Here is a 20,605-nt window from a genome sequence, read left to right as displayed (position 1 = left end):
TTTCATCATTTCTCTCTCTTAACTGTTTTTTGTTTTATTGCAGTTCGTGATTCCAACGAGGTGTACGCTCCTCGGTGGAAGATCCGCCAGGGAACGACCCTCCGGACTGCTGAGGACTGCGTCGAATGGGCGCGTCACGCCGCCCCAAGCGGTGCGCTGGGGGAGGCCATGGCCAGCTACCAGGAAGGTAGGCTGTCCAACGAGCTCCGAATCCTCCTCGCCCGGATGCAGCCTCGCGTTGAGCTACTTTGTCGTGAAAACGACAAGTTAAAGACGGCGCGTAGCATTGAAGTGGCTCAGCCGCGGGCTATCCGGGAGGAGAATGCGAAGCTTGCCGCCGTTGCTGCGGAAAAGGAGAAGGCCTTCAAGGCCCTTGAGGTTGACGTTCAGGCTCGTCTCGAGGCCCGTTCCAAGGCCGCCCAAGCTGTTAATGAACAGCTTCGGTTGGCTAAGGAAACTGCACGGAACGCAACCGAGAGGGCCACCAAGGCTGAAGCTGCTGCTGAGCCTCTACGCATCGAGAATGAGGAACTTAAAGCCAAATTAGAGGGGCTCCAGCAGGCTCATGATGCCTTGGCCATGGAAGATGCCAAGAAGCTCCAAGAGATCCTGGACCAGAGGGGGGTGCTTGACCACACTGAGCGTAAGCTAAAGGGCGTCGAAGAGGCTGCAGCCAAAGATGTGTTGCTTGCCAACCTTACAAAGAACGAAGCTGAACGCGCCCGTAATGAAGCTCAAGCTGCCCTCCAGGAGGCTCTGGTTACCAAGGAATGGCTTCTTCGAGAAGCGTTGTCGCAGGTATGCGCAGTTTCACAATTTCTTTACGCTTTTCCTTACACTTTGAAGAGTTTTTGATATACTTCTGTTTTTTAGGTTGTGCATTGGGTGTTCACGAACACATCATATGACGATGCGATGAGCGCAGCCCTCAACGCTTCTCATGAGGATGGAGAAAAGGCTGGCTTCCTGCTTGGTCTAGGGTTTGTTGAACAAGGCATTCCGCCTTCCAACTTCCCTCTTTACAATGTGGACACTGAAGCTGCGTATGACCAAGCAGTGAATCAGTATGCCGCCTTCCTGCATCCGGTGGTGGAGAAGGTAAACCAGATTGCTGCTGCTGATGATGGGCTAGCTATCCTCAAAGCTTTCCTTGAACCGACACACTCTACTGATGGTGCGGGTCCAAGTGGGAGTGGTCCTGAAGCTTGATACTTTAGATCCCTTTCCACCATTAAAGTAGATTTTTGTTTGTATAGACTTCTAATCTTTTATGCGGGTATGTACCCAGCAATTCTTGTAATGTTTGAATGTTGATGGAATAAAGATTATTTGTTAATGCCTTGCCTTGTTTATTTCGCGCATATTTTGTTTTAACTTAACAATTTCTTGAGTACTTAGATAAGTTAACTTTTCAACGTGGCAGATAATAAGTTTAAGTTTTGCTTCCTCTTTCGTGATTGTGCAGATAAGACCGTCACTTTCACTTAGTAGGATGGCTAAACTTTAACTATATCTGGCCTGCGTGGAAGTTTTCCTCATCTTTTCCTTTGAAATTTTCTAAGTGTTTTGAATAAGTTAACCTTTCGACGCGCGGTTGCCAATAGGTTAATGTTCAGTTTCCTCTATCATGATTGTGCGGGTAGGACCGTCACTTTCATTTATTGGGATGACCAAACTTCACCTATAGCTGACCTGCGTGAAGGTTTTCCTTAGAAATTTTTACCGTTTTATGTGTTTATGCGGGTTTTGCCGCCTTCCACACGCAACGACTTACTTCTTCCCATATTTATGCGGTGAATACCGGCATATCAGCGTGGGAAGTTCGTAAGTATAAAGGTAAGGCTATCAACACAATGTGAAAGGAGAATCATTTCCATTAGAAGTAGCTCTAGGCCTTTTCTTTACAAGTTTGGAATTGATCTACATGTAACATTTGCGTAATTGAGCTCCGTTCCATGTTCTTGGGATAGGAGTGCCATCGAGCCTTTCGAGCCGGTATGCGCCTTTTCCCAAAACTTCTTTGATACTGTACGGTCCTTCCCAGACCGGTGCCAGTTTTCCTGGGCGCTCTTGGTTTGAAGCCTCGTTGTTACGCAATATGTAGTCTCCTACATTGAAGTTGCAGAGTTTTACCCGCGTGTTGTAGTACTTTTGCATTTGTCGCTTGTAGTTTTCTTCACGCGCTGCGGCTAAGTCTCTGCGTTCCTCGGTTAGCATAAGGTCTAACCGTCTTTCCGCATCATTGTCTTCTGGCTGAATCAAGACCCTTGGTGAGGGCAAACCAATTTCGACTGGGACCATGGCTTCAGTGCCATAAGTGAGGCTGAACGGGGTTTCTCCCGTACTGGCCTTTTTCAGCGTTCTGTTTGCCTAAAGGACGTGTGGAACTTCGTCTACCCAGCCGGATCTGTGTTCCAGGAGTCTTTTCTTTACGCCTTCGACGATGCTTTTATTTGCTCTTTCCACCTCACCGTTACCTTGCGGGTGTGCCACTGAGGTAAAGGTGTGGGTGATTTGAAGTTCTTCCAGCCACTTTTGTAGCTTCTTGTCAGCAAAGTTGGTGCCGTTATCACTCACCAAAGTCTGTGGAAGGCCAAAACGACAAATAATAAATTCCCAAATAATTTTTTTAATATGTTTTGCGGTTGTTTGGGCTAAGGGTTTTGCTTCTATCCACTTGGTGAAGTAGTCGATGGCTACCACTAGGAACTGAACGTTTCCTGCTGCTGTAGGAAATGGGCCTGTCACATCGATGGCCCACTTCTGAAATGGCCATGAAGAGGTGACTGGAACAAGTTCATTCTTCGGGCGATGCGTGTTGGGTGCGTAGAGCTGGCAAGACCTACACTTTCTGATGTATGCCAGCGCATCCGTATGCATCCCCGGCCAAAAGTATCCCGCGTTGTTTAGCTTAGCTACAACATCGCGTGGACCTGCGTGTACTCCACAGATGCCTTCGTGTACTTCCCTTAGGAGGTAGTCAGCATCTTGGTTGTCCACGCATCTTAAGAGTGGGCCAAGAAAGTTACGTCTGTAAAGGATGTCATCGATGAGTTGATAGTTTAATGCTTTACAACGTATTTTTCTTGCCTGTGTTTTTGACTCTGGTAGTATACCCGCTGCAAGGTAATTTATTATCGGTGTCATCCACGTTTCTGTGCCGGTTTGGATGACACAAATTTCCTTGTGCGGGACTGATGGTGCTTCAAGGAGTTCAATGCGGATGTCATTTCCCAAATGGGTGAAGGCTAATGATGCAAGCTTGCTTAACGCATCCGCAGATTTGTTTTCGCTACGCTTGACGTGTATGACTTTACAATCATTAAAATCGCGCATAAGGGTTTTTGCTTGTTCGAGGTACAGGGCCATTGTGTCGTTCACGGCCGTGTACGTTCCGTTTATTTGGTTGGCTACTAACATGGAATCCACGTGGGCTTCCAAGTTTTTCACTCCCATTTTACGCGCAATTCTCAGCCTGGCCAAGAATGCCTCATACTCGGCTTCGTTATTCGTACTTGGAAAATCCAGTCGAATAGCGTAAGTGTATTCTTGGCCTGCTGGGTTGGTTAGTTTCAACCCTGCGCCTGAACCCTCGTTGCTGGCTGCTCCATCAGTGTAGAGTCGCCAGACATCATTGATGTCCTGTGCTGGGGAGGGTTGAGCCTCCTCCTGGCACTCTTTCTCCCGCGAAGCGGGGACTTCTGCAATAAATTCGGCCAGGACCTGGCCTTTTATGGCTGGTCTTGGCTTGTACTTTATCGCATATTCCCCCAACTCAATTGCCCATTTGGCTAGACGTCCCGATAACTCGGGTTTGCCTAGAACGTTTGCAAGTTTGAAGTTGGTGAGAATGGTGATTGGGTGACCTTGGAAATATCGTCTTAGCCTGCGTGAAGCCTGTACAAGTGCTAAGACTAGTTTTTCCAGGGTGGAGTACCGGGTTTCTACGTCTGTTAGGACACGGCTAACATAGTAAATAGGCATCTGGATACCTTTTCGCTCTACTAGCAGGACTGCCTCGGTTGCTCTATCTGTGGCAGAAAGATATATGATTAATTCCTCCCCCGCTTCTGGTGCTGTGAGCGTTGGGAGTTCGATCAAGCGTGACCGAATTTCCTGAAAAGCTGCTTCCGCTTCTGGTGTCCAGCGGAAGTGCGTTTTCTTTAAACAGTTTCTCAATGTTGACACGAATGGGAACGACCTATCCGCATGGTTTGACAAAAAGCGGTTAAGTGCGACTAGGCATCCATTCAGTGTCTTGGCTTGCTTGATGGTAGTAGGTGATTCCATTTGGATAATGGCTTCGACCTTTTCAGGGTTCGCTCTGAAGCCATCTTTAGTAACAATGACTCCCAAGAACTTCCCTTCTTCCATCCCAAAGGAACACTTGCTCGGGTTGAGCTTCATGTTTATCTTTCTGAGCGTGTTGAAAGTTTCTTCGATGTCTTTTAACATCGCTTCTGGCTCAGGGCTTTTGATGACCAAATCATCCATGTAGACTTCCAAGTTTCTCCCAATTTGGGCATGAAACTCTTTGTCCATCAGGCGTTGGTATGTGGACCCTGCATTCTTAAGTCCGAATGGCATCATTTGATAACAAAATGTGCCATCGGGCGTCCGAAATGCGGTTTTGTCCTGATCATCTACAGCCATGTGGATTTGATGGTACCCCTTATATGCGTCAAGGAAGCATTTAAGGCGAAACAGTGCTAATGAATCCACTTTGAGGTCAATTTCGGGTAACGGGTAACAATCTTTGGGGCATGCTTTGTTTAAATCTTTGAAATCTATGCACATGCACCATTGTTTGTTAGCCTTCGGTACCATAACGGGATTTGCAACCCATGTTTGATATCTACTAACGCGTACGATGCCCGCGTCAAGGAGTTCCTTGACTTGGGTTCTACACGCGTTAGCCTGTTCCGCCCCCATTACTCTGCGCTTTTGTATGACTGGCGTAAAAGCCGGGTCACACTTGAGCTTATGCTCTGCTTTACTTCGAGGTACACCAGTCATGTCAGCTGGTGTCCACGCGAAGATGTCAGCGTTTCTCTGTAGTAAGCGTTTGAGTAAGGTGCGCGTAGGATCAGTGATTGTTGGGCCAATGGTAACAGCCTGGTCAGGGTATTTGCCATTGAGGGCCCATTTTTCTGGTTCGGTGATGGTTGGTTTAGCCATCTTTGGTTTGGGTTTAGATGAGACAGATGCGATGCATACCTGGGGGATACCGGTGATCATCGCTACACCCTCAGCAGTTGGCCATCCCATCATGCCGTGGACTGAAGATACCACGGCGTTGAATCTTGCAATCCCGTCTCTCCCGAAGAGAATGTCGTATGTGTGGTGTGGCTTCCTCATCACGACGAAGTCCACGTCTTCTGTGCGGGAGTATTTCCCGTCCGTGAGAATGACGGGGAAAGATAGGATACCCAGGGGGTGTTTGTGCTGCCGTCGAACCCTTCCATTGAGGCGTAAACCGTTTCCAGGCGTTCTTTGTCTTCGTCGTCTAGCTTGTCGAAGAACTGCCTGTACATAACCGTTGACGAGGTGCCGTTGTCAGCAAGAGTGCGGGAAGTTATGTAATGCCCCAGCTGGCTTTTGATGACGATGGGGCCTTCCTTGCTGGGTCCTCCTGGCACTCGCGGGAAGCGCACCTCAGCTTCCTTCCATTCGCATGGTTCTGTCGTTCGTCTTTTTCTTCCTCTGATGTTGCCATGAACCATGTGGATGCTGATGTCAACGGGCTTTCGTCCGTTGCCTTTATACCGGTTATCATTCCTTCCTCCATTCTTGATTGATGCCACAAGGTGTGCAAGTCTTCCATCCTTGACGAATGTTTCAACAATATCCTTCAAGGATGTACACTCCTCTGTATTGTGACCCTTTGTCCCGTGGAAGTCACAGGATTTGCTCTGATCCGCATTAGGTCGCTGCCGGATCATTGGAGCTTTTGGCCATGGGAGTTTTTCGGTGGCAAATATCTCCGTGACGCTTTTGGTGAGTGGCGTCCACCGGTGTTTTCGGCTTGAAGGGTGCGTGTTATCCCTTCCGCCAACAAGAGGGCGAGAGCTGGATGAGGTGTCAAAGTTTACCCTTGACTGCCAAATACCTAGCTTCCTCTTTTTGTTCTTCCGGGCGATCCGAACATTGTTTTCTCTGGTCCTCTGCGTGTAGAGGTGTGTACTCTGGGGAAAATCCCTACCCAGTTGCTTTTCCGTCTCGGTAAAGCGCTTGGCCGCCGTCATGATGGCATCCCATGTGGATGGCATGCCGTCCTTACCCGTCAACGTGCGGATAAGCTCTGGGTATTCGGCGCCCTGGATGAAAGCGGCGCGAACAAGATCTTCACTTATGTTGCCCAGACTCAGCTTTTTGGAGTTGAAGCGAGTGATGAAGTCTAGTAAAGATTCATCTTCCTCTCTCACGCAGTTGAGGATCGTCCACTGCTCTTCAGTATATTTCCTCTGTTGACTGAAGTGTTGGCTGAACTTGTGTTGAAAGTCCGCCCAATCATAGATGTGGTGGACCGGTAAACGATCAAACCACGCCCTGGCCGCTCCAACCAGCGTCATCTGGAACATATAACACCACGTGGGTTCCGTCCAGTTACTGACGGTTGCCCCCGCTATAAATCTGTTCAAGTGATCATCTGGGTCGGATAGACCATCATAAGTGCCGATGTTGGACATCTGTTTGGCACTTCTCGGAGCGATTGCTTCCGCAATGTCCCTTGCAAACTTGGATGTTCCCGCATTTGCAGCAGTTGGTCTAAAGGTTTTGGAGAAGTCGCGTGGGTTTCCCCCCGCGTTCCTTGGTTTGAAGGTTTCTCCGAAATTCCTTCTTGGTTGGAAGTCCGTTTCTTTACGCTTCCCTTTCGCCCTATGGCGAGGGTTCGCGTCAGTGTCGGGTTCCTCTCGATCATCGTCCGAGTACTCGCACTCACTGTTCATGTTGAGCTGTTGTCGAGTGCTTCCGAATTCGTCAGCCTGTTGTAGTGAACGCAAGCGTTCATCCAACTCAGCTTGGAATTCCTTCTGACGTGCTTCGGCCCACGCCTTAACTTGATCGAGTGTTTGGCGAGGGAGCCTCGTCTGTTTCTCCAACTGGGCATCAGTGAACCCCAGTGAAATATTGTTTACTGCACTTGCCCCGGCTTGGGTAACCGGGGTAGTGTTCGTAAAATTTGTGTAACCGCCGGTAGCTGGGGTTGTGGTTACCGGGGTTTCTTGGTCACTTACTGGCCTTGGGACCGGAGTAACGTTAACCATTTTTTCAGAAGTTTTGAAAAAACTGAGAATTAGTTCTAGCTTTTATGCACGGATGGCACCAATGAAGAAACACTAAGTGACCCCATGCAGATTATGGATAATCTGGGGGTTAAGTAATGTTTCCCACGAGGGTTAGGTTCGGCAAAGAAGGATGTTCTTCAGATGACCTGCAAAACAGACACCGTGAGCTCGTCACTGAGAAGGGGGGGGGGGTTCCTCCTTGTGACCACCCTCCGGCGTGAGAATCAGACTAGATTGCTCTGAATATAAGTGTATATTGAGAGAAATAGCTAATGAAGGTAAGATACAAGATGATCATACCGTTCCAAGGTGTTAGAGTATTTATAGCCGAAGGTAGGTTTCCAAGCAGGTACAGCCAGCTGTATAATATTCCTATTCTACCAACTATAGGCTACGCACGTGCCATGCTGGTTGGTGGGTAGGCAGCGGCTGATAGTGACAAGGCCGGTTGTGTACTGTTCCCTTTCCACCAACTGCAGGCTATGTGCGTGCCACGACAAGGGTTGGTGAGTAGGCAGCGGCTAATAGTGACAAACAGTACTAGAGCATGCTCCTCCTCGTACTGTTGTCGGTGAGCTGTCACCCTGTGATTGGTTCATGGGCTGCTTTGGTCAGATCTTGTCTATTTTGTCCATACTTTGGCAGGTATAGTACAAAAGATCTTCCAGAAGCATACGGACTGGCTCATTTGGGTGGGAGTATTCCCGCCTTGCTCATTCCTTCAGGTGACACTGAATTATTGAGAGTTAGTGCCTTGTGCGTGTAGCCTTGCTATTAGTGCGGGTAGCCTTCCCTGATGGCTTGTATCCGCAACTGCGGGGACAGGCGGGGTACTTCACCATTGGGAGGCTTTCCCTGCGGGAACAGCTGACGTACTGCGCGTATCATCTCTGAGCATGGTGGGTCCTGCGGAACCAGTTGGTCCTTGCGCAGACGTCCCTCTTCAAGGTGAGTCTTGCGGGTCCAACTGGGCTCTGCTGGGACCTACCTCGTCAGTTTTGCTCAATGCAAGTAGCTATAATGATTTTTTATTTTTTAAATAGAAATTATTGAACCAATACAAAATATAACTTCAAGTAATTAAACTTAACGGCCTAATAATGATGTCAAATAATTATACCAGATAAAAAGAATATGTTAAATAAAAAATATAACGTACTGCGGACCAAGTTGATAGAATGCTTCAGGCCAAATTTTGTCACTTCTGGTTACAGAAAAACTTTCGATGTTACCAAATATTTATACTGTTGGTTCAAGCCCATTTTGATTAAAATTTGTCTTTTCCTTTACTCGAACCAATTTCGACCTTCTACTAGACATGACCCTATTACTTTGTCACGCTTGTTGCCGAGCCAAGTCTACATCATTGATCGAGGGGTTACACACCTTCGGGTTTGAGGCTAAAACGTCTTAAGAGTCCCTCGCACTTTTTTAAACCAAGGTTTGAACACATCACATCAATGTCTTGTGATACCTTTTGGTACGATAAATTAAATATAATCCTACCGATGGATGATCGAGTAAATGTACAGTTTCCAGAAATAAATCCAACACACAAAACTTTAACACATTTCTTTAAAAAGAAAGAACAAATCAAATATTGTAACAGGAAATGTTTATGTTAATATGCTATCTAGAATTACAAAAGTTTGTTTTTCGCCTAACAATCATTAACTTTAACCACAGAAAATAAAAATCCAACACAACAGTGCATCAATCTCTCACCTTAACAATGGTCAGCAGCAGCATCAAGTTTTTGCCACGTCAGCTCACGTTGCTTGGCTGCGTCGTCAACGTGGGCCCGCTTCTCAGCATACTGCTTTTGGCACTCCTCAAACAACTTTGCATCCATTTCTTGAAACATTTTGCACACGTTAACTGTTAATCCGTGCACTGCTGGATTCCAGTGAGATTGAATATTGTTCTTGAGTGCTTCAAATACTAATGGTAAAATCACATTGCGGTTTTGAGCAATTAAGCTGATAATATGCTCGTTGTTCCATAAAAATAGAGCTCGTTCGGCTGTCTGAAATATAGAATTTGACCGAATAAATATGTTTACAAATGACATAATAAGCTTGTAAACAAGAGAATGAAGTTCCATTAAAGTACAATAATTTTAGTACATATTTGGCAAATGAGTAAATCACATTTCTAACCAATAACCATACTTTCAAAATATGCAAAAGCAATAAAAATTGTAGTTGGAGAGGATGAGTGAAACGGGATAAAAATTCATTAGTTAAACAAGCATGTGCTTGTGTATACATCATGCATGTATAAGCATCATGCACACAAACATAAGTAGAAATGTATATGCACATATGTATATGTATGTGTGCGTAAATATCTATTCGTGTTGTAGATACATCTGTATTGTGTGCATATACAGACATATTTATGTGTGAATCTACAGGCTCAATTTTCATTTTCCATGCTATGTCTTGTTTGTACTCATAGTAAATATTTTATACATCAAAAAATCATTAAAAGTAAATGTTCTGCATTTATTACAAAATCCACATAACTCCTCTTCCCACAAACATTTGCAACCATTGATGCTTAAAATTTGTGAATTCAAGTAATGAGACTGTCCAAAATAATCTCACATACAATAAAGTCACAGCACAAAAACCATCAATAGTTCACAGATAATCAAAATCACGATGGAACAGATCCAGTGAAATTATTCAACAAAAGGTTAAAACGTATTCATGGATTGGAGAAAAGGTCCCAAATTCTACATAATCAATTAAGGCACCATCAATAAGCAATTTAACATAAATGTTAACATCAATTAATCACGAACACCAGTTAAACATATAAATCATGAAATAGTAACTAAATTACTCGTACTTTTTCTAGCTATAAAAGCCACTCAAGTTTCATTATTGTTGCATCATTGTGAAATTTTCATAATTGTTTTGAATGACCTAATCCTCACAATTACCTTGAACTGGGGAAAAAAAGTAACCAAATTTCATATATGTTCCATTAAGTTCAATGTTCACGTAATATTAACATTCATAAAGAAAAATTCACAACAATGGAATGCTAAAAATTGAGTGGTTTTAATAGTTAGAAAAAACAAACAGTGAAGAAACTTGGTTACTATTATGTGATATATTCCCTAAACATAACTAGACGCATGTAACTAACACCTATGGTAACCATTGGCAGTTAGTTAACATTACTGCACTAGTTAAGAGAAACATCAATTAAGTTTAGCATAATAAGCATCATCAGCGTTCAATTTAGCATGGCCTATAAAACAAAATCTATAAGCATGTCACATGGCAGCACCATCGACGCTACATTATGCAAAAGGTATGTATACATCTAGGCATATGCTTGCATATAAATACATATAGATGTGTGTATGTATCATTTACGCATATGCACATGGCATGAGTAGAAATGTATATGCACATATGAAAACAAGAGTGTGTGTGTGTGTGTAAATACTTATACATGTATCCAGTAAAAGTTGGAATTTCATGTATGTATACACAGAAAACGAATCACTAAATGGATGAAGATGCATATGTACCTTAACTATCAAAATCATTAAAAAGCCACTCTTCAATGTAATTGAGTGTGTGTACCGATGTAAACTAATAACTAATATATAAAGAACCGTTGATATTCAATTAACGAATCATAGATAAGAAATTTACAATTGAATGTGTGTACCGATGTAAACTAATAACTAATATATAAAGAACCGTTGATATTCAATTAACATCACAGATAAGCAATTTACCATAAATGTTAGCATAAACTAACCACCAACATCAGTTCAACATAAGCATATAATGAACGCTGGTGGTAACCATTGACAGTCAATTAACATGAACCATCGATTAAGCATAACATAAACAACATATTAAGCATCAACATTCACTTTGCATCGGCCTATAAAAACAAAATCATTAAGGATGCCACATGGCAGTACCCTCGACCCTACAACATGCAAAATACATCATGCCTCAAAACCAAGCTCCAACAATTAAGGACAAAAAAGTCTTGAGCGTGCAATCCTCATTCTCCGAAAAAAAACATATAAATGACAAAAGCAACCATTTAATAACACTTTAACGACCCGACACAACATAATTTATTTCCAAAATTATTAAAAATTAAGTTATTAAGATAAAGGAATTCTCAGACCTGAAAATGAGGGCTATTAAGACACCGAGCTATTTGTCTAAAAAGAGGAACCATACAGCGTTGAAACTCAGCAGCCTGTGTCGCCTCCAATATTTCTTCAAGCTCTCCAAGAAGAAGTGTCTCCTTTTGGCAGTTAGTAACCGGCCAATATTTAAGCATACCCTTTATAACCGTATCCGCCAATTTGTTATCTTTTTCTACAAACTGAATAATACAGTAAGAAAGTTGCTGATGATACATCCCAATCGATTTAGGTTTATGCAGCGGCACAAGCGTCCGCATAAGAAACAACTTGTGTTCCTCCTTCAACGGTAACGCAAAACCATTAATAATACTTCCAAGTATTTCCAGAAACTCACCAATACCATTATGCCTTTGTGTCTCATATATAAACCTATAAAAGATATTATTAATTGCTTTCCTAATAAACGGGCGGTGCACCATAAACTTCCCATAAATCCGGTGCAAAATAGTTTTCAAATACTCCCTTTCCCGCGGATCCTCAGAATCAAACATTTCTAGTAACTTTAACACAAACGAGTGATTAATAAACCGTTTCGCAATTTTCGCGTCCGTGTCCGACGACACCACATACCTTAACAAAAGCTCGTAAACAAGCTGCAAATGCGACCACGATGGATCAAGATACGTCTCCTCCTCATCTCCCTCAACGTTTTCCGACCCGGTATGCTCATGAGAGCTCGGCGGCAAACACCTAAACACGTTAACCGAAACCATCTTAACCATTTCCTCCTGATTACTTTCACTAATCTTCCCCGAGCCCGACTGCACGAAATCCACAAGCTCAACAAGATTCAACCTTTTAATCTCCTTCTCCTTAACCGACTTCAACGTATCCGTAGAATCAAACTGGTGACAACAAACCCGGCACTTTTTCGAAAACAAAGTCTGTCTTTCGCTCACCGGAACATCTCGAAACATGGGTAACGCTTCAATCCCCAAATTATCAAAAGGGTTTGAAGCATTACTCGAAAGATTTCCGGGTTTCGATTGGTTTACAATAACATCATCATTGCCGGAAGCATTGCCGGAAGCATTGCCGGAAGCATTGCCGGAAACATTACCGGAAACATCAGTATCTGGTTTCGAGGGTTTCTTTTGTGCGCGTTTGATTAATTTGTTCAACATATTGCAATTGGGTGATAATTGTATGATATAGTAATCAGATCAGTGAAACTAGTAGGCTTAATTGGGTGAAACTAATGGTTAATTTTGAGATTGGGTGAAAATGAAATAAAACCCTAGATGGGTATTATAAATAATTGATGATTAGATATTAAGAGAAAGTGAAATGGGTACTTGTTTAAAAGTGGGTTTGGGATGTAGCGGCGGAGCGACGGTGGTGTGATGGTGGTCGGCTGGCGACCGGCGGAGGTGATTGGTGGCGATCCATTTTGAAGATGAGAGAGAAAGAGAGTGAGTGAGTGCGGGAGAAAAAGATGAAATTTATTGATATATGTTTTTGAAAAGAATAAAATAATTTCAGTTATTATTATTTTTAACTCCAATGACCAGAGCGTTCGGAATCACTCTCGACTGAAGAACATAATGTGAAGACCAGTGTTTGAAGTTAAGTAAATAATTTTTAACTGCAATGACCCGGTCATTTGGGATCACCCTTTCGATTGAAGAACGGAATGTGGTGACCAGCGTTTGAAGTTAAGTTATAATCGGTGGTTGTATTTATAGAAGGTGAAAAAATAATATCATCAAAGTTAGTTGTAGATGTAATGACTATAAACTAAAGGCGTTTTCTTAGTTAAATGTAACAGTTGGTTTAATGGGAAGTTGGCAATTAAACCGGAGTTTGTTTTGCATTGGGGTAGGTTGGGTGGGTTTCAAACAAACTTAATATATTTGTTTGGAGAGCTGAACAGGGACAAATCTCGAACTACGATGCTCTTATCTAAATAAATGTGTTTTTGAATTTGGACTTTTGCTATACCTCTTTGTAATGGAACACGGAAATTTGCTTAACATATTTTGGTTTCGTGTGGTATGGCAACTTGAGTGTTGTTTTTAGTTAGTAAGCCTAAGTGGTGTATGATCTCTTTCATTTTACATTTTATGTTCGGAGTATCTTACCTTGTGATCACTCTTTGCGGCTCGTGTGAAAAATGAGGTTGTTCATGCAGTTGCTCTTTCTGCATGTTTATATATTGTGAAGGCCCGCAACGAGGTGTTGTTCGACAACAAAAAGCCTTCTCTTGCTAGTATTATCGAGGAGACATGAGTTTCTTAAGGATCAAGCATAGAATTAAGTTGAACTATCACAACATGAGTAGGTGGTGTAATTTTAATCTGTAATTGTTTTTGCTTTATGAAATTGGGTTTTTTTTTTCGGATTTTTGGTTGAGCTTAGCGACTTGCTATGCTTCTATCTGTGAAATTTGTCTTTTAAAAATTGTAAGAGTAGATTTAAAAATATATTTAACATCTTTTTTCTATTAATGTGTAGCTTTGTAGATTCGAATTATAAATACGAACTCAAATGCACTTGATCCTTAATCGTTTCATAGTTGTCGAAGCACGAAACGAATCTGACCTGATCCATGACGATGTTTCCACGGATTTTCGAGATGAACGAACCACGTCTTGATCTTCTTCTTCTTCTGCGGCTGCGCCGGCGACCTGCAATGTCGAGACCTGCAATGGCTTCGGGGGTGTGGAGGCGACTGCTAAGATATCCTGAGGATTTCTTGTTCACAGACACAAAAAGTGGTGGTGGCTCTTACTGAGCATGACCCATGATAAGGAGGTGGAGACCTCCTTATATAGAGTCTCATGGCCACCATCATGGTACCCTAATGGGCCTAGCCCAGTTAGGGTTACCTCCACAAAACCCCCTCGGCCCAATAACATCGTATTAGTCCATGTAATGAAATAAGCCAAACATAATAGATTTAGGGTCGTAGAACCGGGTTTTAGTACCATACCCCTACAAGCCCCCCCAAGTCCAGTGTTGCTCCTGGGCGCGCAAGCGTCTAGGTGGAGCGCTGGACTTTATAAGGTGTGAGGCGGTTTTTTCCCTTTTCTTTGGCCTTGTCTTTATTGTCTGAGTTTTGAGAGGCTTTCTTCATGATGGTGACATGTTGTAATAAAAGCCTGCGCGCGAGGCGACTTACAAGCTATAATAATAATGAAGCTCGCGCGTGAGGCGACTTACGAGCTATAATAATAGTGGAGCTGGCGCGAGAAGCGACTTACGAGTTATAATAATAATGGAGCTGGCGCGAGAAGCGACTTACGAGCTAAAATAAATGCCTGCGCGCGAGAGGCGTCTTACGAGCTTAGAATAATAAAAGCCTGCGCGCGAGAGGCGTCTTATAAGCTATAAGAATAATAATTGAGCTGGCGCGTGAGGCGACTTACGAGCTGTGAAAGTAATAAAGCTTGCGCGCGAGAGGCGTCTTACGAGCTGTGAGAATAATAATGCCTGCGCGTGAGGCGACTTACGGGCAGTAAGAGTAACAACAGCTTGCGCGCGAGGCGTTTTATGAGCTGTGTGAATAATAATGCCTGCGCGCGAGAGGCGTCTTACGAGCTGTAATAAAAGAGCCTGCGCGAGTGGCGACTTACGAGCTAAGAATAATAAAGCCTGCGCGCGAGAGGCGTCTTACGAGCTAAGAATAATAAAAGCCTGCGCGCGAGAGGCGTCTTACGAGCTGTAGCATAATAAAGCCTGCACGCGAGAGGCGTCTTACGAGCTGTAGCATAATAAAGCCTCCGCATGAGGCGTCTTACGAGCTAAGAATAATAAAAGCCTGCGCGCGAGAGGCGTCTTACGAGCTGTAATAATAGAGCCTGCGCGAGTGGCGACTTACGAGCTAAGAATAATAAAGCCTGCGCGCGAGAGGCGTCTTACGAGCTGTAGCATAATAAAGCCTGCGCATGAGGCGTCTTACGAGCTAAGAATAATAAAAGCCTGCGCGCGAGAGGCGTCTTACGAGCTTTGAGAATAATAATGCCTACGCGCGAGGCGTCTTATGAGCTGTGAATAATAAAGGCCTGCGCGTGAGGCGACTTACGGGCTGTAAGAATAATAACAGCTTACGCGCGAGGCGTCTTATGAGCTGTGTGAATAATAAAGCCAGCGCGTGAGGCGACTTACGGGCTGTAAGAATAATAACAGCTTGCGCGCGAGGCGTCTTATGAGCTGTGAATAATAAAGCCAGCGCGTGAGGCGACTTACGGGCCGTAAGAATAATAACAGCTTGCGCGCGAGGCGTCTTATGAGCTGTGTGAATAATAAAGCCAGCGCGTGAGGCGACTTACGGGCTGTAAGAATAATAACAGCTTGCGCGCGAGGCGTCTTATGAGCTGTGAATAATAAAGCCAGCGCGTGAGGCGACTTAGGGGCCGTAAGAATAATAACAGCTTGCGCGCGAGGCGTCTTATGAGCTGTGTGAATAATAAAGCCAGCGCGTGAGGCGACTTACGGGCTACTTTATGTCACGCACACGTGCAGATGTTGCATGCACGTGCGCGTAGACTTTGGTTTTGTGTTATGCGCCACGCGCAGATGTTGCGTGCGCGTGCGTGTAGACTGTGACATGTGCGAGCATGTGATGCGTAAGCATGTGTAATATGCGTGAGCATATGTGATAGCGTGAACATATGGTATGAGGATTCCCAACCCTAAGTTTGGCGTGTAGCCATATGGGATCTTAGGAGGATTCCCAACCTTGCAGTTTGACGCGTAGCCATATGGGATATTAGGTGGATTCCCAACCTTGAAGTTTGGCGCGTAGCCATATGGGATATTAGGAGGATTCCCAACCTTGAAGTTTGGCGCGTAGCCATATGGGATATTAGGAGGATTCCCAACCTTGAAGTTTGGCGCGTAGCCATATGGGATATTAGGAGGATTCCCAACCTTGAAGTTTTGGCGCGTAGCCATATGGGATATTAGGAGGATTCCCAACCTTGAAGTTTGGCGCGTAGCCATATGGGATATTAGGAGGATTCCCAACCTTGAAGTTTGGCGCGTAGCCATATGGGATATTAGGAGGATTCCCAACCTTGAAGTTTGGCGCGTAGCCATATGGGATATTAGGAGGATTCCCAACCTTGAAGTTTGGCGCGTAGCCATATGGGATATTAGGAGGATTCCCAACCTTGAAGTTTGGCGCGTAGCCATATGGGATATTAGGAGGATTCCCAACCTTGGAGTTTTGGCGCGTAGCCTGATGCGCGCATGCAAGGCGATAGAGTGGTGACTCGCAAGTGCGTGTGCATGGCGGAGGTCTCTTGCGCAAAACCCAGATGGTGGTTTCCGCGGCGGCACATGCACGGCTGCGGAGTAAGAACCCCCGGGCGTGCGTACATGGCGGCGGAAGTCTAGTAACTTCTGGATCTGCAATTTAAGAGTCAGATCTGCAACTTTAGACCTAAAATCCAGGTCTGTAATCTAGACCTAGATCTGTAAATAAGATCTGGACAGATCTGAAGATTCGGAGCAGATTTAAAACCATCACAGATCGGAGATCCTGAATCACAGATTCACAGATTCGGAGATCTGATCATTCGAATCACGGATTTTCCTTCTTGCCCAGATCTGGAAGCCTCTTTTTAGATCTATGGATCTTTTTGAGCTTTAAATAGAACAAGCTTTGAAGCCTTTTTCTGTAAACTTCCAGATCTGCGTTTTTCTTGGGAGAGATCTGACAGCCGAGATGAAGATCGAAGGGCAGTTCGTTGCCGTCCCACGGATGGCGCCAATGTCGAAGCACGAAACGAATCTGACCTGATCCATGACGATGTTTCCACGGATTTTCGAGATGAACGAACCACGTCTTGATCTTCTTCTTCTTCTGCGGCTGCGCCGGCGACCTGCAATGTCGAGACCTGCAATGGCTTCGGGGGTGTGGAGGCGACTGCTAAGATATCCTGAGGATTCTTGTTCACAGACACAAAAAGTGGTGGTGGCTCTTACTGAGCATGACCCATGATAAGGAGGTGGAGACCTCCTTATATAGAGTCTCATGGCCACCATCATGGTACCCTAATGGGCCTAGCCCAGTTAGGGTTACCTCCACAAAACCCCCTCGGCCCAATAACATCGTATTAGTCCATGTAATGAAATAAGCCAAACATAATAGATTTAGGGTCGTAGAACCGGGTTTTAGTACCATACCCCTACAATAGTCACTTATTTGCTTAGCAATATCAAGTTCATACCAATAGTTAGTTTTTGATGTTTCGAAAGTGTAAATTTTGGTTATTAGTTGTTCATGTTTTATTTTTCAAGTAATTTATCAAGGAAACTAAGTTAAAATATTAAATTTGTCATTATCAACTTTTTCTCTTTTTCTTAAACAACTTACTTTGATCTTTAATTTATTAAAGTACTATAAATTCTTAACTCTTAAGGTGTCAGGAATATGAAGAAAGGTATCTAAAAAAGTTATTCTTATTATAGATTTTAAATTTTAAATGTTACAACGTCAGTCCGGTTTTGTTCAGAATTATAATGTGGTTTAATTACTATTAAAAGTCATATAAGTTTTTCTTAAATTAAATAAAATAAAGAATAATTTATTAACTTTTGTTTAGTGACAAAGGGTTATAATTAACAAAAGACTAATAAAGGTGAAAAGCAAATGCTCTCCATTATCATATATCCATATCTACTTACAACAATAAAGGATAAAATCAAAATTTATGATCATGAATTCCGTATTTGTTGAATAACACTTAAGATGGAGATAAGACATGTTCAAGAAAAAGTTCAACAATAACTTGACACTATGTTTAAATAATTATTATTTAAAAATATAAGAAAAGGTTATTTTAGTGGTAAAAGGAAGATTGAAAAGATTTCTAGCATAATTATTATTACGTTTATTATTATTTTTTGCCATTGTTTTTCTAATTAGGTTCAATCTTCAAGTATTGAAGGTTGAAAGTTCAATTCAAGGGTTTGACTTTACCTCAAGCTGTTTAAGAGTTCGAGTCAGGGTCTGAAATCGGTTCATTGTAATCAAGACTCGAGTCAAGTGCTAATCATGGTTTGTTCAAACAACAAATATGTTCGGTCACTCAAGTTTAAAATGTATATATGCTTGTTAAGTGGGAATTACTTAATTAGGGGGTTCATTATTCGGATTTGAGACCAATTAAATCAGAAAGATGAAAACGAACCGAATAAACTGAATAACGCAAGACTCAACTCGATGAACCCCCTTGATGGAATATCAGAAGATACATGTATTGTAAAACTCATAACACATCAAGAATCTCCAACCATGAACTTCCATTTCAATTTCATCCTCTATATGACTATATATTGTGTAATGTACTTTGACCCCATTCACAATGACCCTTCACACTATACAATTGGTCCCGGGCCCGGGCCGGGTAAGGTCCAACCAACTCTCTTGTATCTTTGTATCAACTTGTAGTCAATCAAACCCAAACACTCCATTTCTCCAAATCAACATCATGATATATCCCATCCCATTAACATTTTCATAACAGCTTCTTCACATTTACCATTTGGCCCCTGCAGTTTGCCCCCTTCATCAATTAACACCCTGTAAACTTCCCATTCTCTCCCTCCAATCAAATGCCTGCAAATTTCAGCCTGCAAGAATATATACAAATAACACTCTTTAAAAAAATATATATATCCGAAATATTCACATAGTTGATATCACTATCCGAATTCTTATCCGAAATTTCAGATTTACATAACCGGATATCCAAACAGATATCCATATTCATGAGAAAAAATTATTTAATATTTAATAGTTTTTTATAAAAAATATTTAAAAACTTTAAACAAACTTATTTCACATATACGAAAATTATCCAAAATATCCTAAAATTATCCTAAATGAAAAAAATATTTCGGATAATTTGGATGTCTGAAATTTTCTAAATGACTATCCAAATCCGAATCTTAAAATTTTGATATCCGAACTTTCAAATATTTCGGGTTCAGTTTCGAATTCAGATTCTTTTACACGCCCCTGAATGTATTGTGATTTGTGAAGAATGAAATAAATACCGAAAAAATGGCCATATTAAGCATCTTGAGAGCAAGTGTAATGTCATAAAATACAAGAGGCCGTCCCCTCCCACATAGTTCAACAGGATTTGCAACCAGCAGCTCGGTGTCTGGCCCGCGGTTCACCAATGCTACTGTAAGAGGGCGCGACACTTCCATTTTAATGCGCGATATTAGTGAACTTTGTTTGCTCGGGTCGATGATCTTCTTTCCATCCGCTTGCACGATAAACAAATCAAACTCGCAGCATTTTCTATCTTTTCTTGTAAATCGCCCGTATGATATCTGTTACATATAAATAATATATGATAAGAATTCTATATTTGAAAGATATTACTGTTTTAGCTAGGGGTGTTAATCGTGTCGGGTTGACGGCTGAACTGTTTGACTGAACATGACCCATATATTTATATGTGTTAAAAGTCATCAATAGTTCTAAACGTGTTAAACGGGTTCCTGTTTACTTAAATGAGCTAAACGGGCCGACCTATTTATCAAAGAGGTCAGACATAGCAACTTAAAACCTGATTATTTTCATATTGTGTCAGAAACACCACCCCTAAATTTTTTAAAATCATGAGTACCTGAATATTGTAATCTTTTAAAGTTCTCATAATATCATACAACAGCCCTTTGTGATCCTGACAAACGATCTGGACAAGCGTATGAGCAGGACTGAGAGAATTATCCACTGTGACCGACACAGACTGGCCCGGCCCGTGTTTGGTTCCATGACTTTCATCAAACGACTCGAGATTAAACGTTCGTTCTGTCATTGCAGGAGGAATAAAAGACGGTGGGCCGTTAGAACATGCTGTGAAATCAGGACCAACCATTTCTATATCACAACTTATCATAGCATCCATTAAAACTGCCTTCAGATGATCATGTGTGTCCTGCTTTCGCTTCATCGTGTGTAAAAGCTCCCTGTAAAAATTATGATTTTAAATACTGTAACATTTGTTATATGAATGTATGATTTTGCACGTTTAAATATTCGTTTTGGAACCGATAATCAGATTATCTAGGGGTCAAAATGGTAATCAACCTGGTATCGGTAACAAAAAACAAATCCATCACCATCCCATCAGGAGTTGTTGATACTTTCACTCTT

At 42.7% G+C, this 20,605-nt stretch overlaps 1 protein-coding gene and 1 pseudogene across 1 annotated transcript; both read right to left on the bottom strand.

Moving 5' to 3' along the window:
- Positions 1 to 8,807: 8,807 nt before the first annotated feature.
- On the bottom strand, positions 8,808 to 12,630 carry LOC143604061 (serine/threonine protein phosphatase 2A 57 kDa regulatory subunit B' beta isoform-like). Its single transcript, XM_077080651.1, has 2 exons — positions 11,460 to 12,630; positions 8,808 to 9,315 (listed from the first exon to the last, which is right to left on the bottom strand). The coding sequence occupies exons 1-2, from the start codon at positions 12,606 to 12,608 to the stop codon at positions 9,016 to 9,018; spliced, it is 1,449 nt and encodes a 482-aa protein (XP_076936766.1). The 5' UTR covers positions 12,609 to 12,630; the 3' UTR covers positions 8,808 to 9,015.
- A 6,204-nt stretch (positions 12,631 to 18,834) lies between these two features.
- LOC143604059 (ACT domain-containing protein ACR10 pseudogene) lies at positions 18,835 to 20,418 on the bottom strand (annotated as a pseudogene).
- Positions 20,419 to 20,605: the final 187 nt, after the last annotated feature.

Source organism: Bidens hawaiensis, unplaced genomic scaffold (genome assembly GCF_021521415.1).
Source record: "Bidens hawaiensis isolate Kalapana, Puna unplaced genomic scaffold, B.hawaiensis_p1.1 tig00063802_1, whole genome shotgun sequence".
Lineage (NCBI taxonomy): Eukaryota > Viridiplantae > Streptophyta > Magnoliopsida > Asterales > Asteraceae > Bidens > Bidens hawaiensis.
The sequence above is the reverse complement of the archived record's forward strand: the minus strand, read 5'-3'. Positions and strand labels throughout refer to the sequence as shown.

Excerpts from the sequence above, each read along its gene's own strand:
- LOC143604061 (XM_077080651.1), bottom strand. The coding sequence starts at position 12,608 with ATGTTGAACAAATTAATCAAACGCGCACAAAAGAAACCCTCGAAACCA. Across the intron at positions 9,316-11,459 it reads TTAATAGCCCTCATTTTCAG|ACAGCCGAACGAGCTCTATT; the intron begins GTCTGAGAATTC and ends TCTATATTTCAG.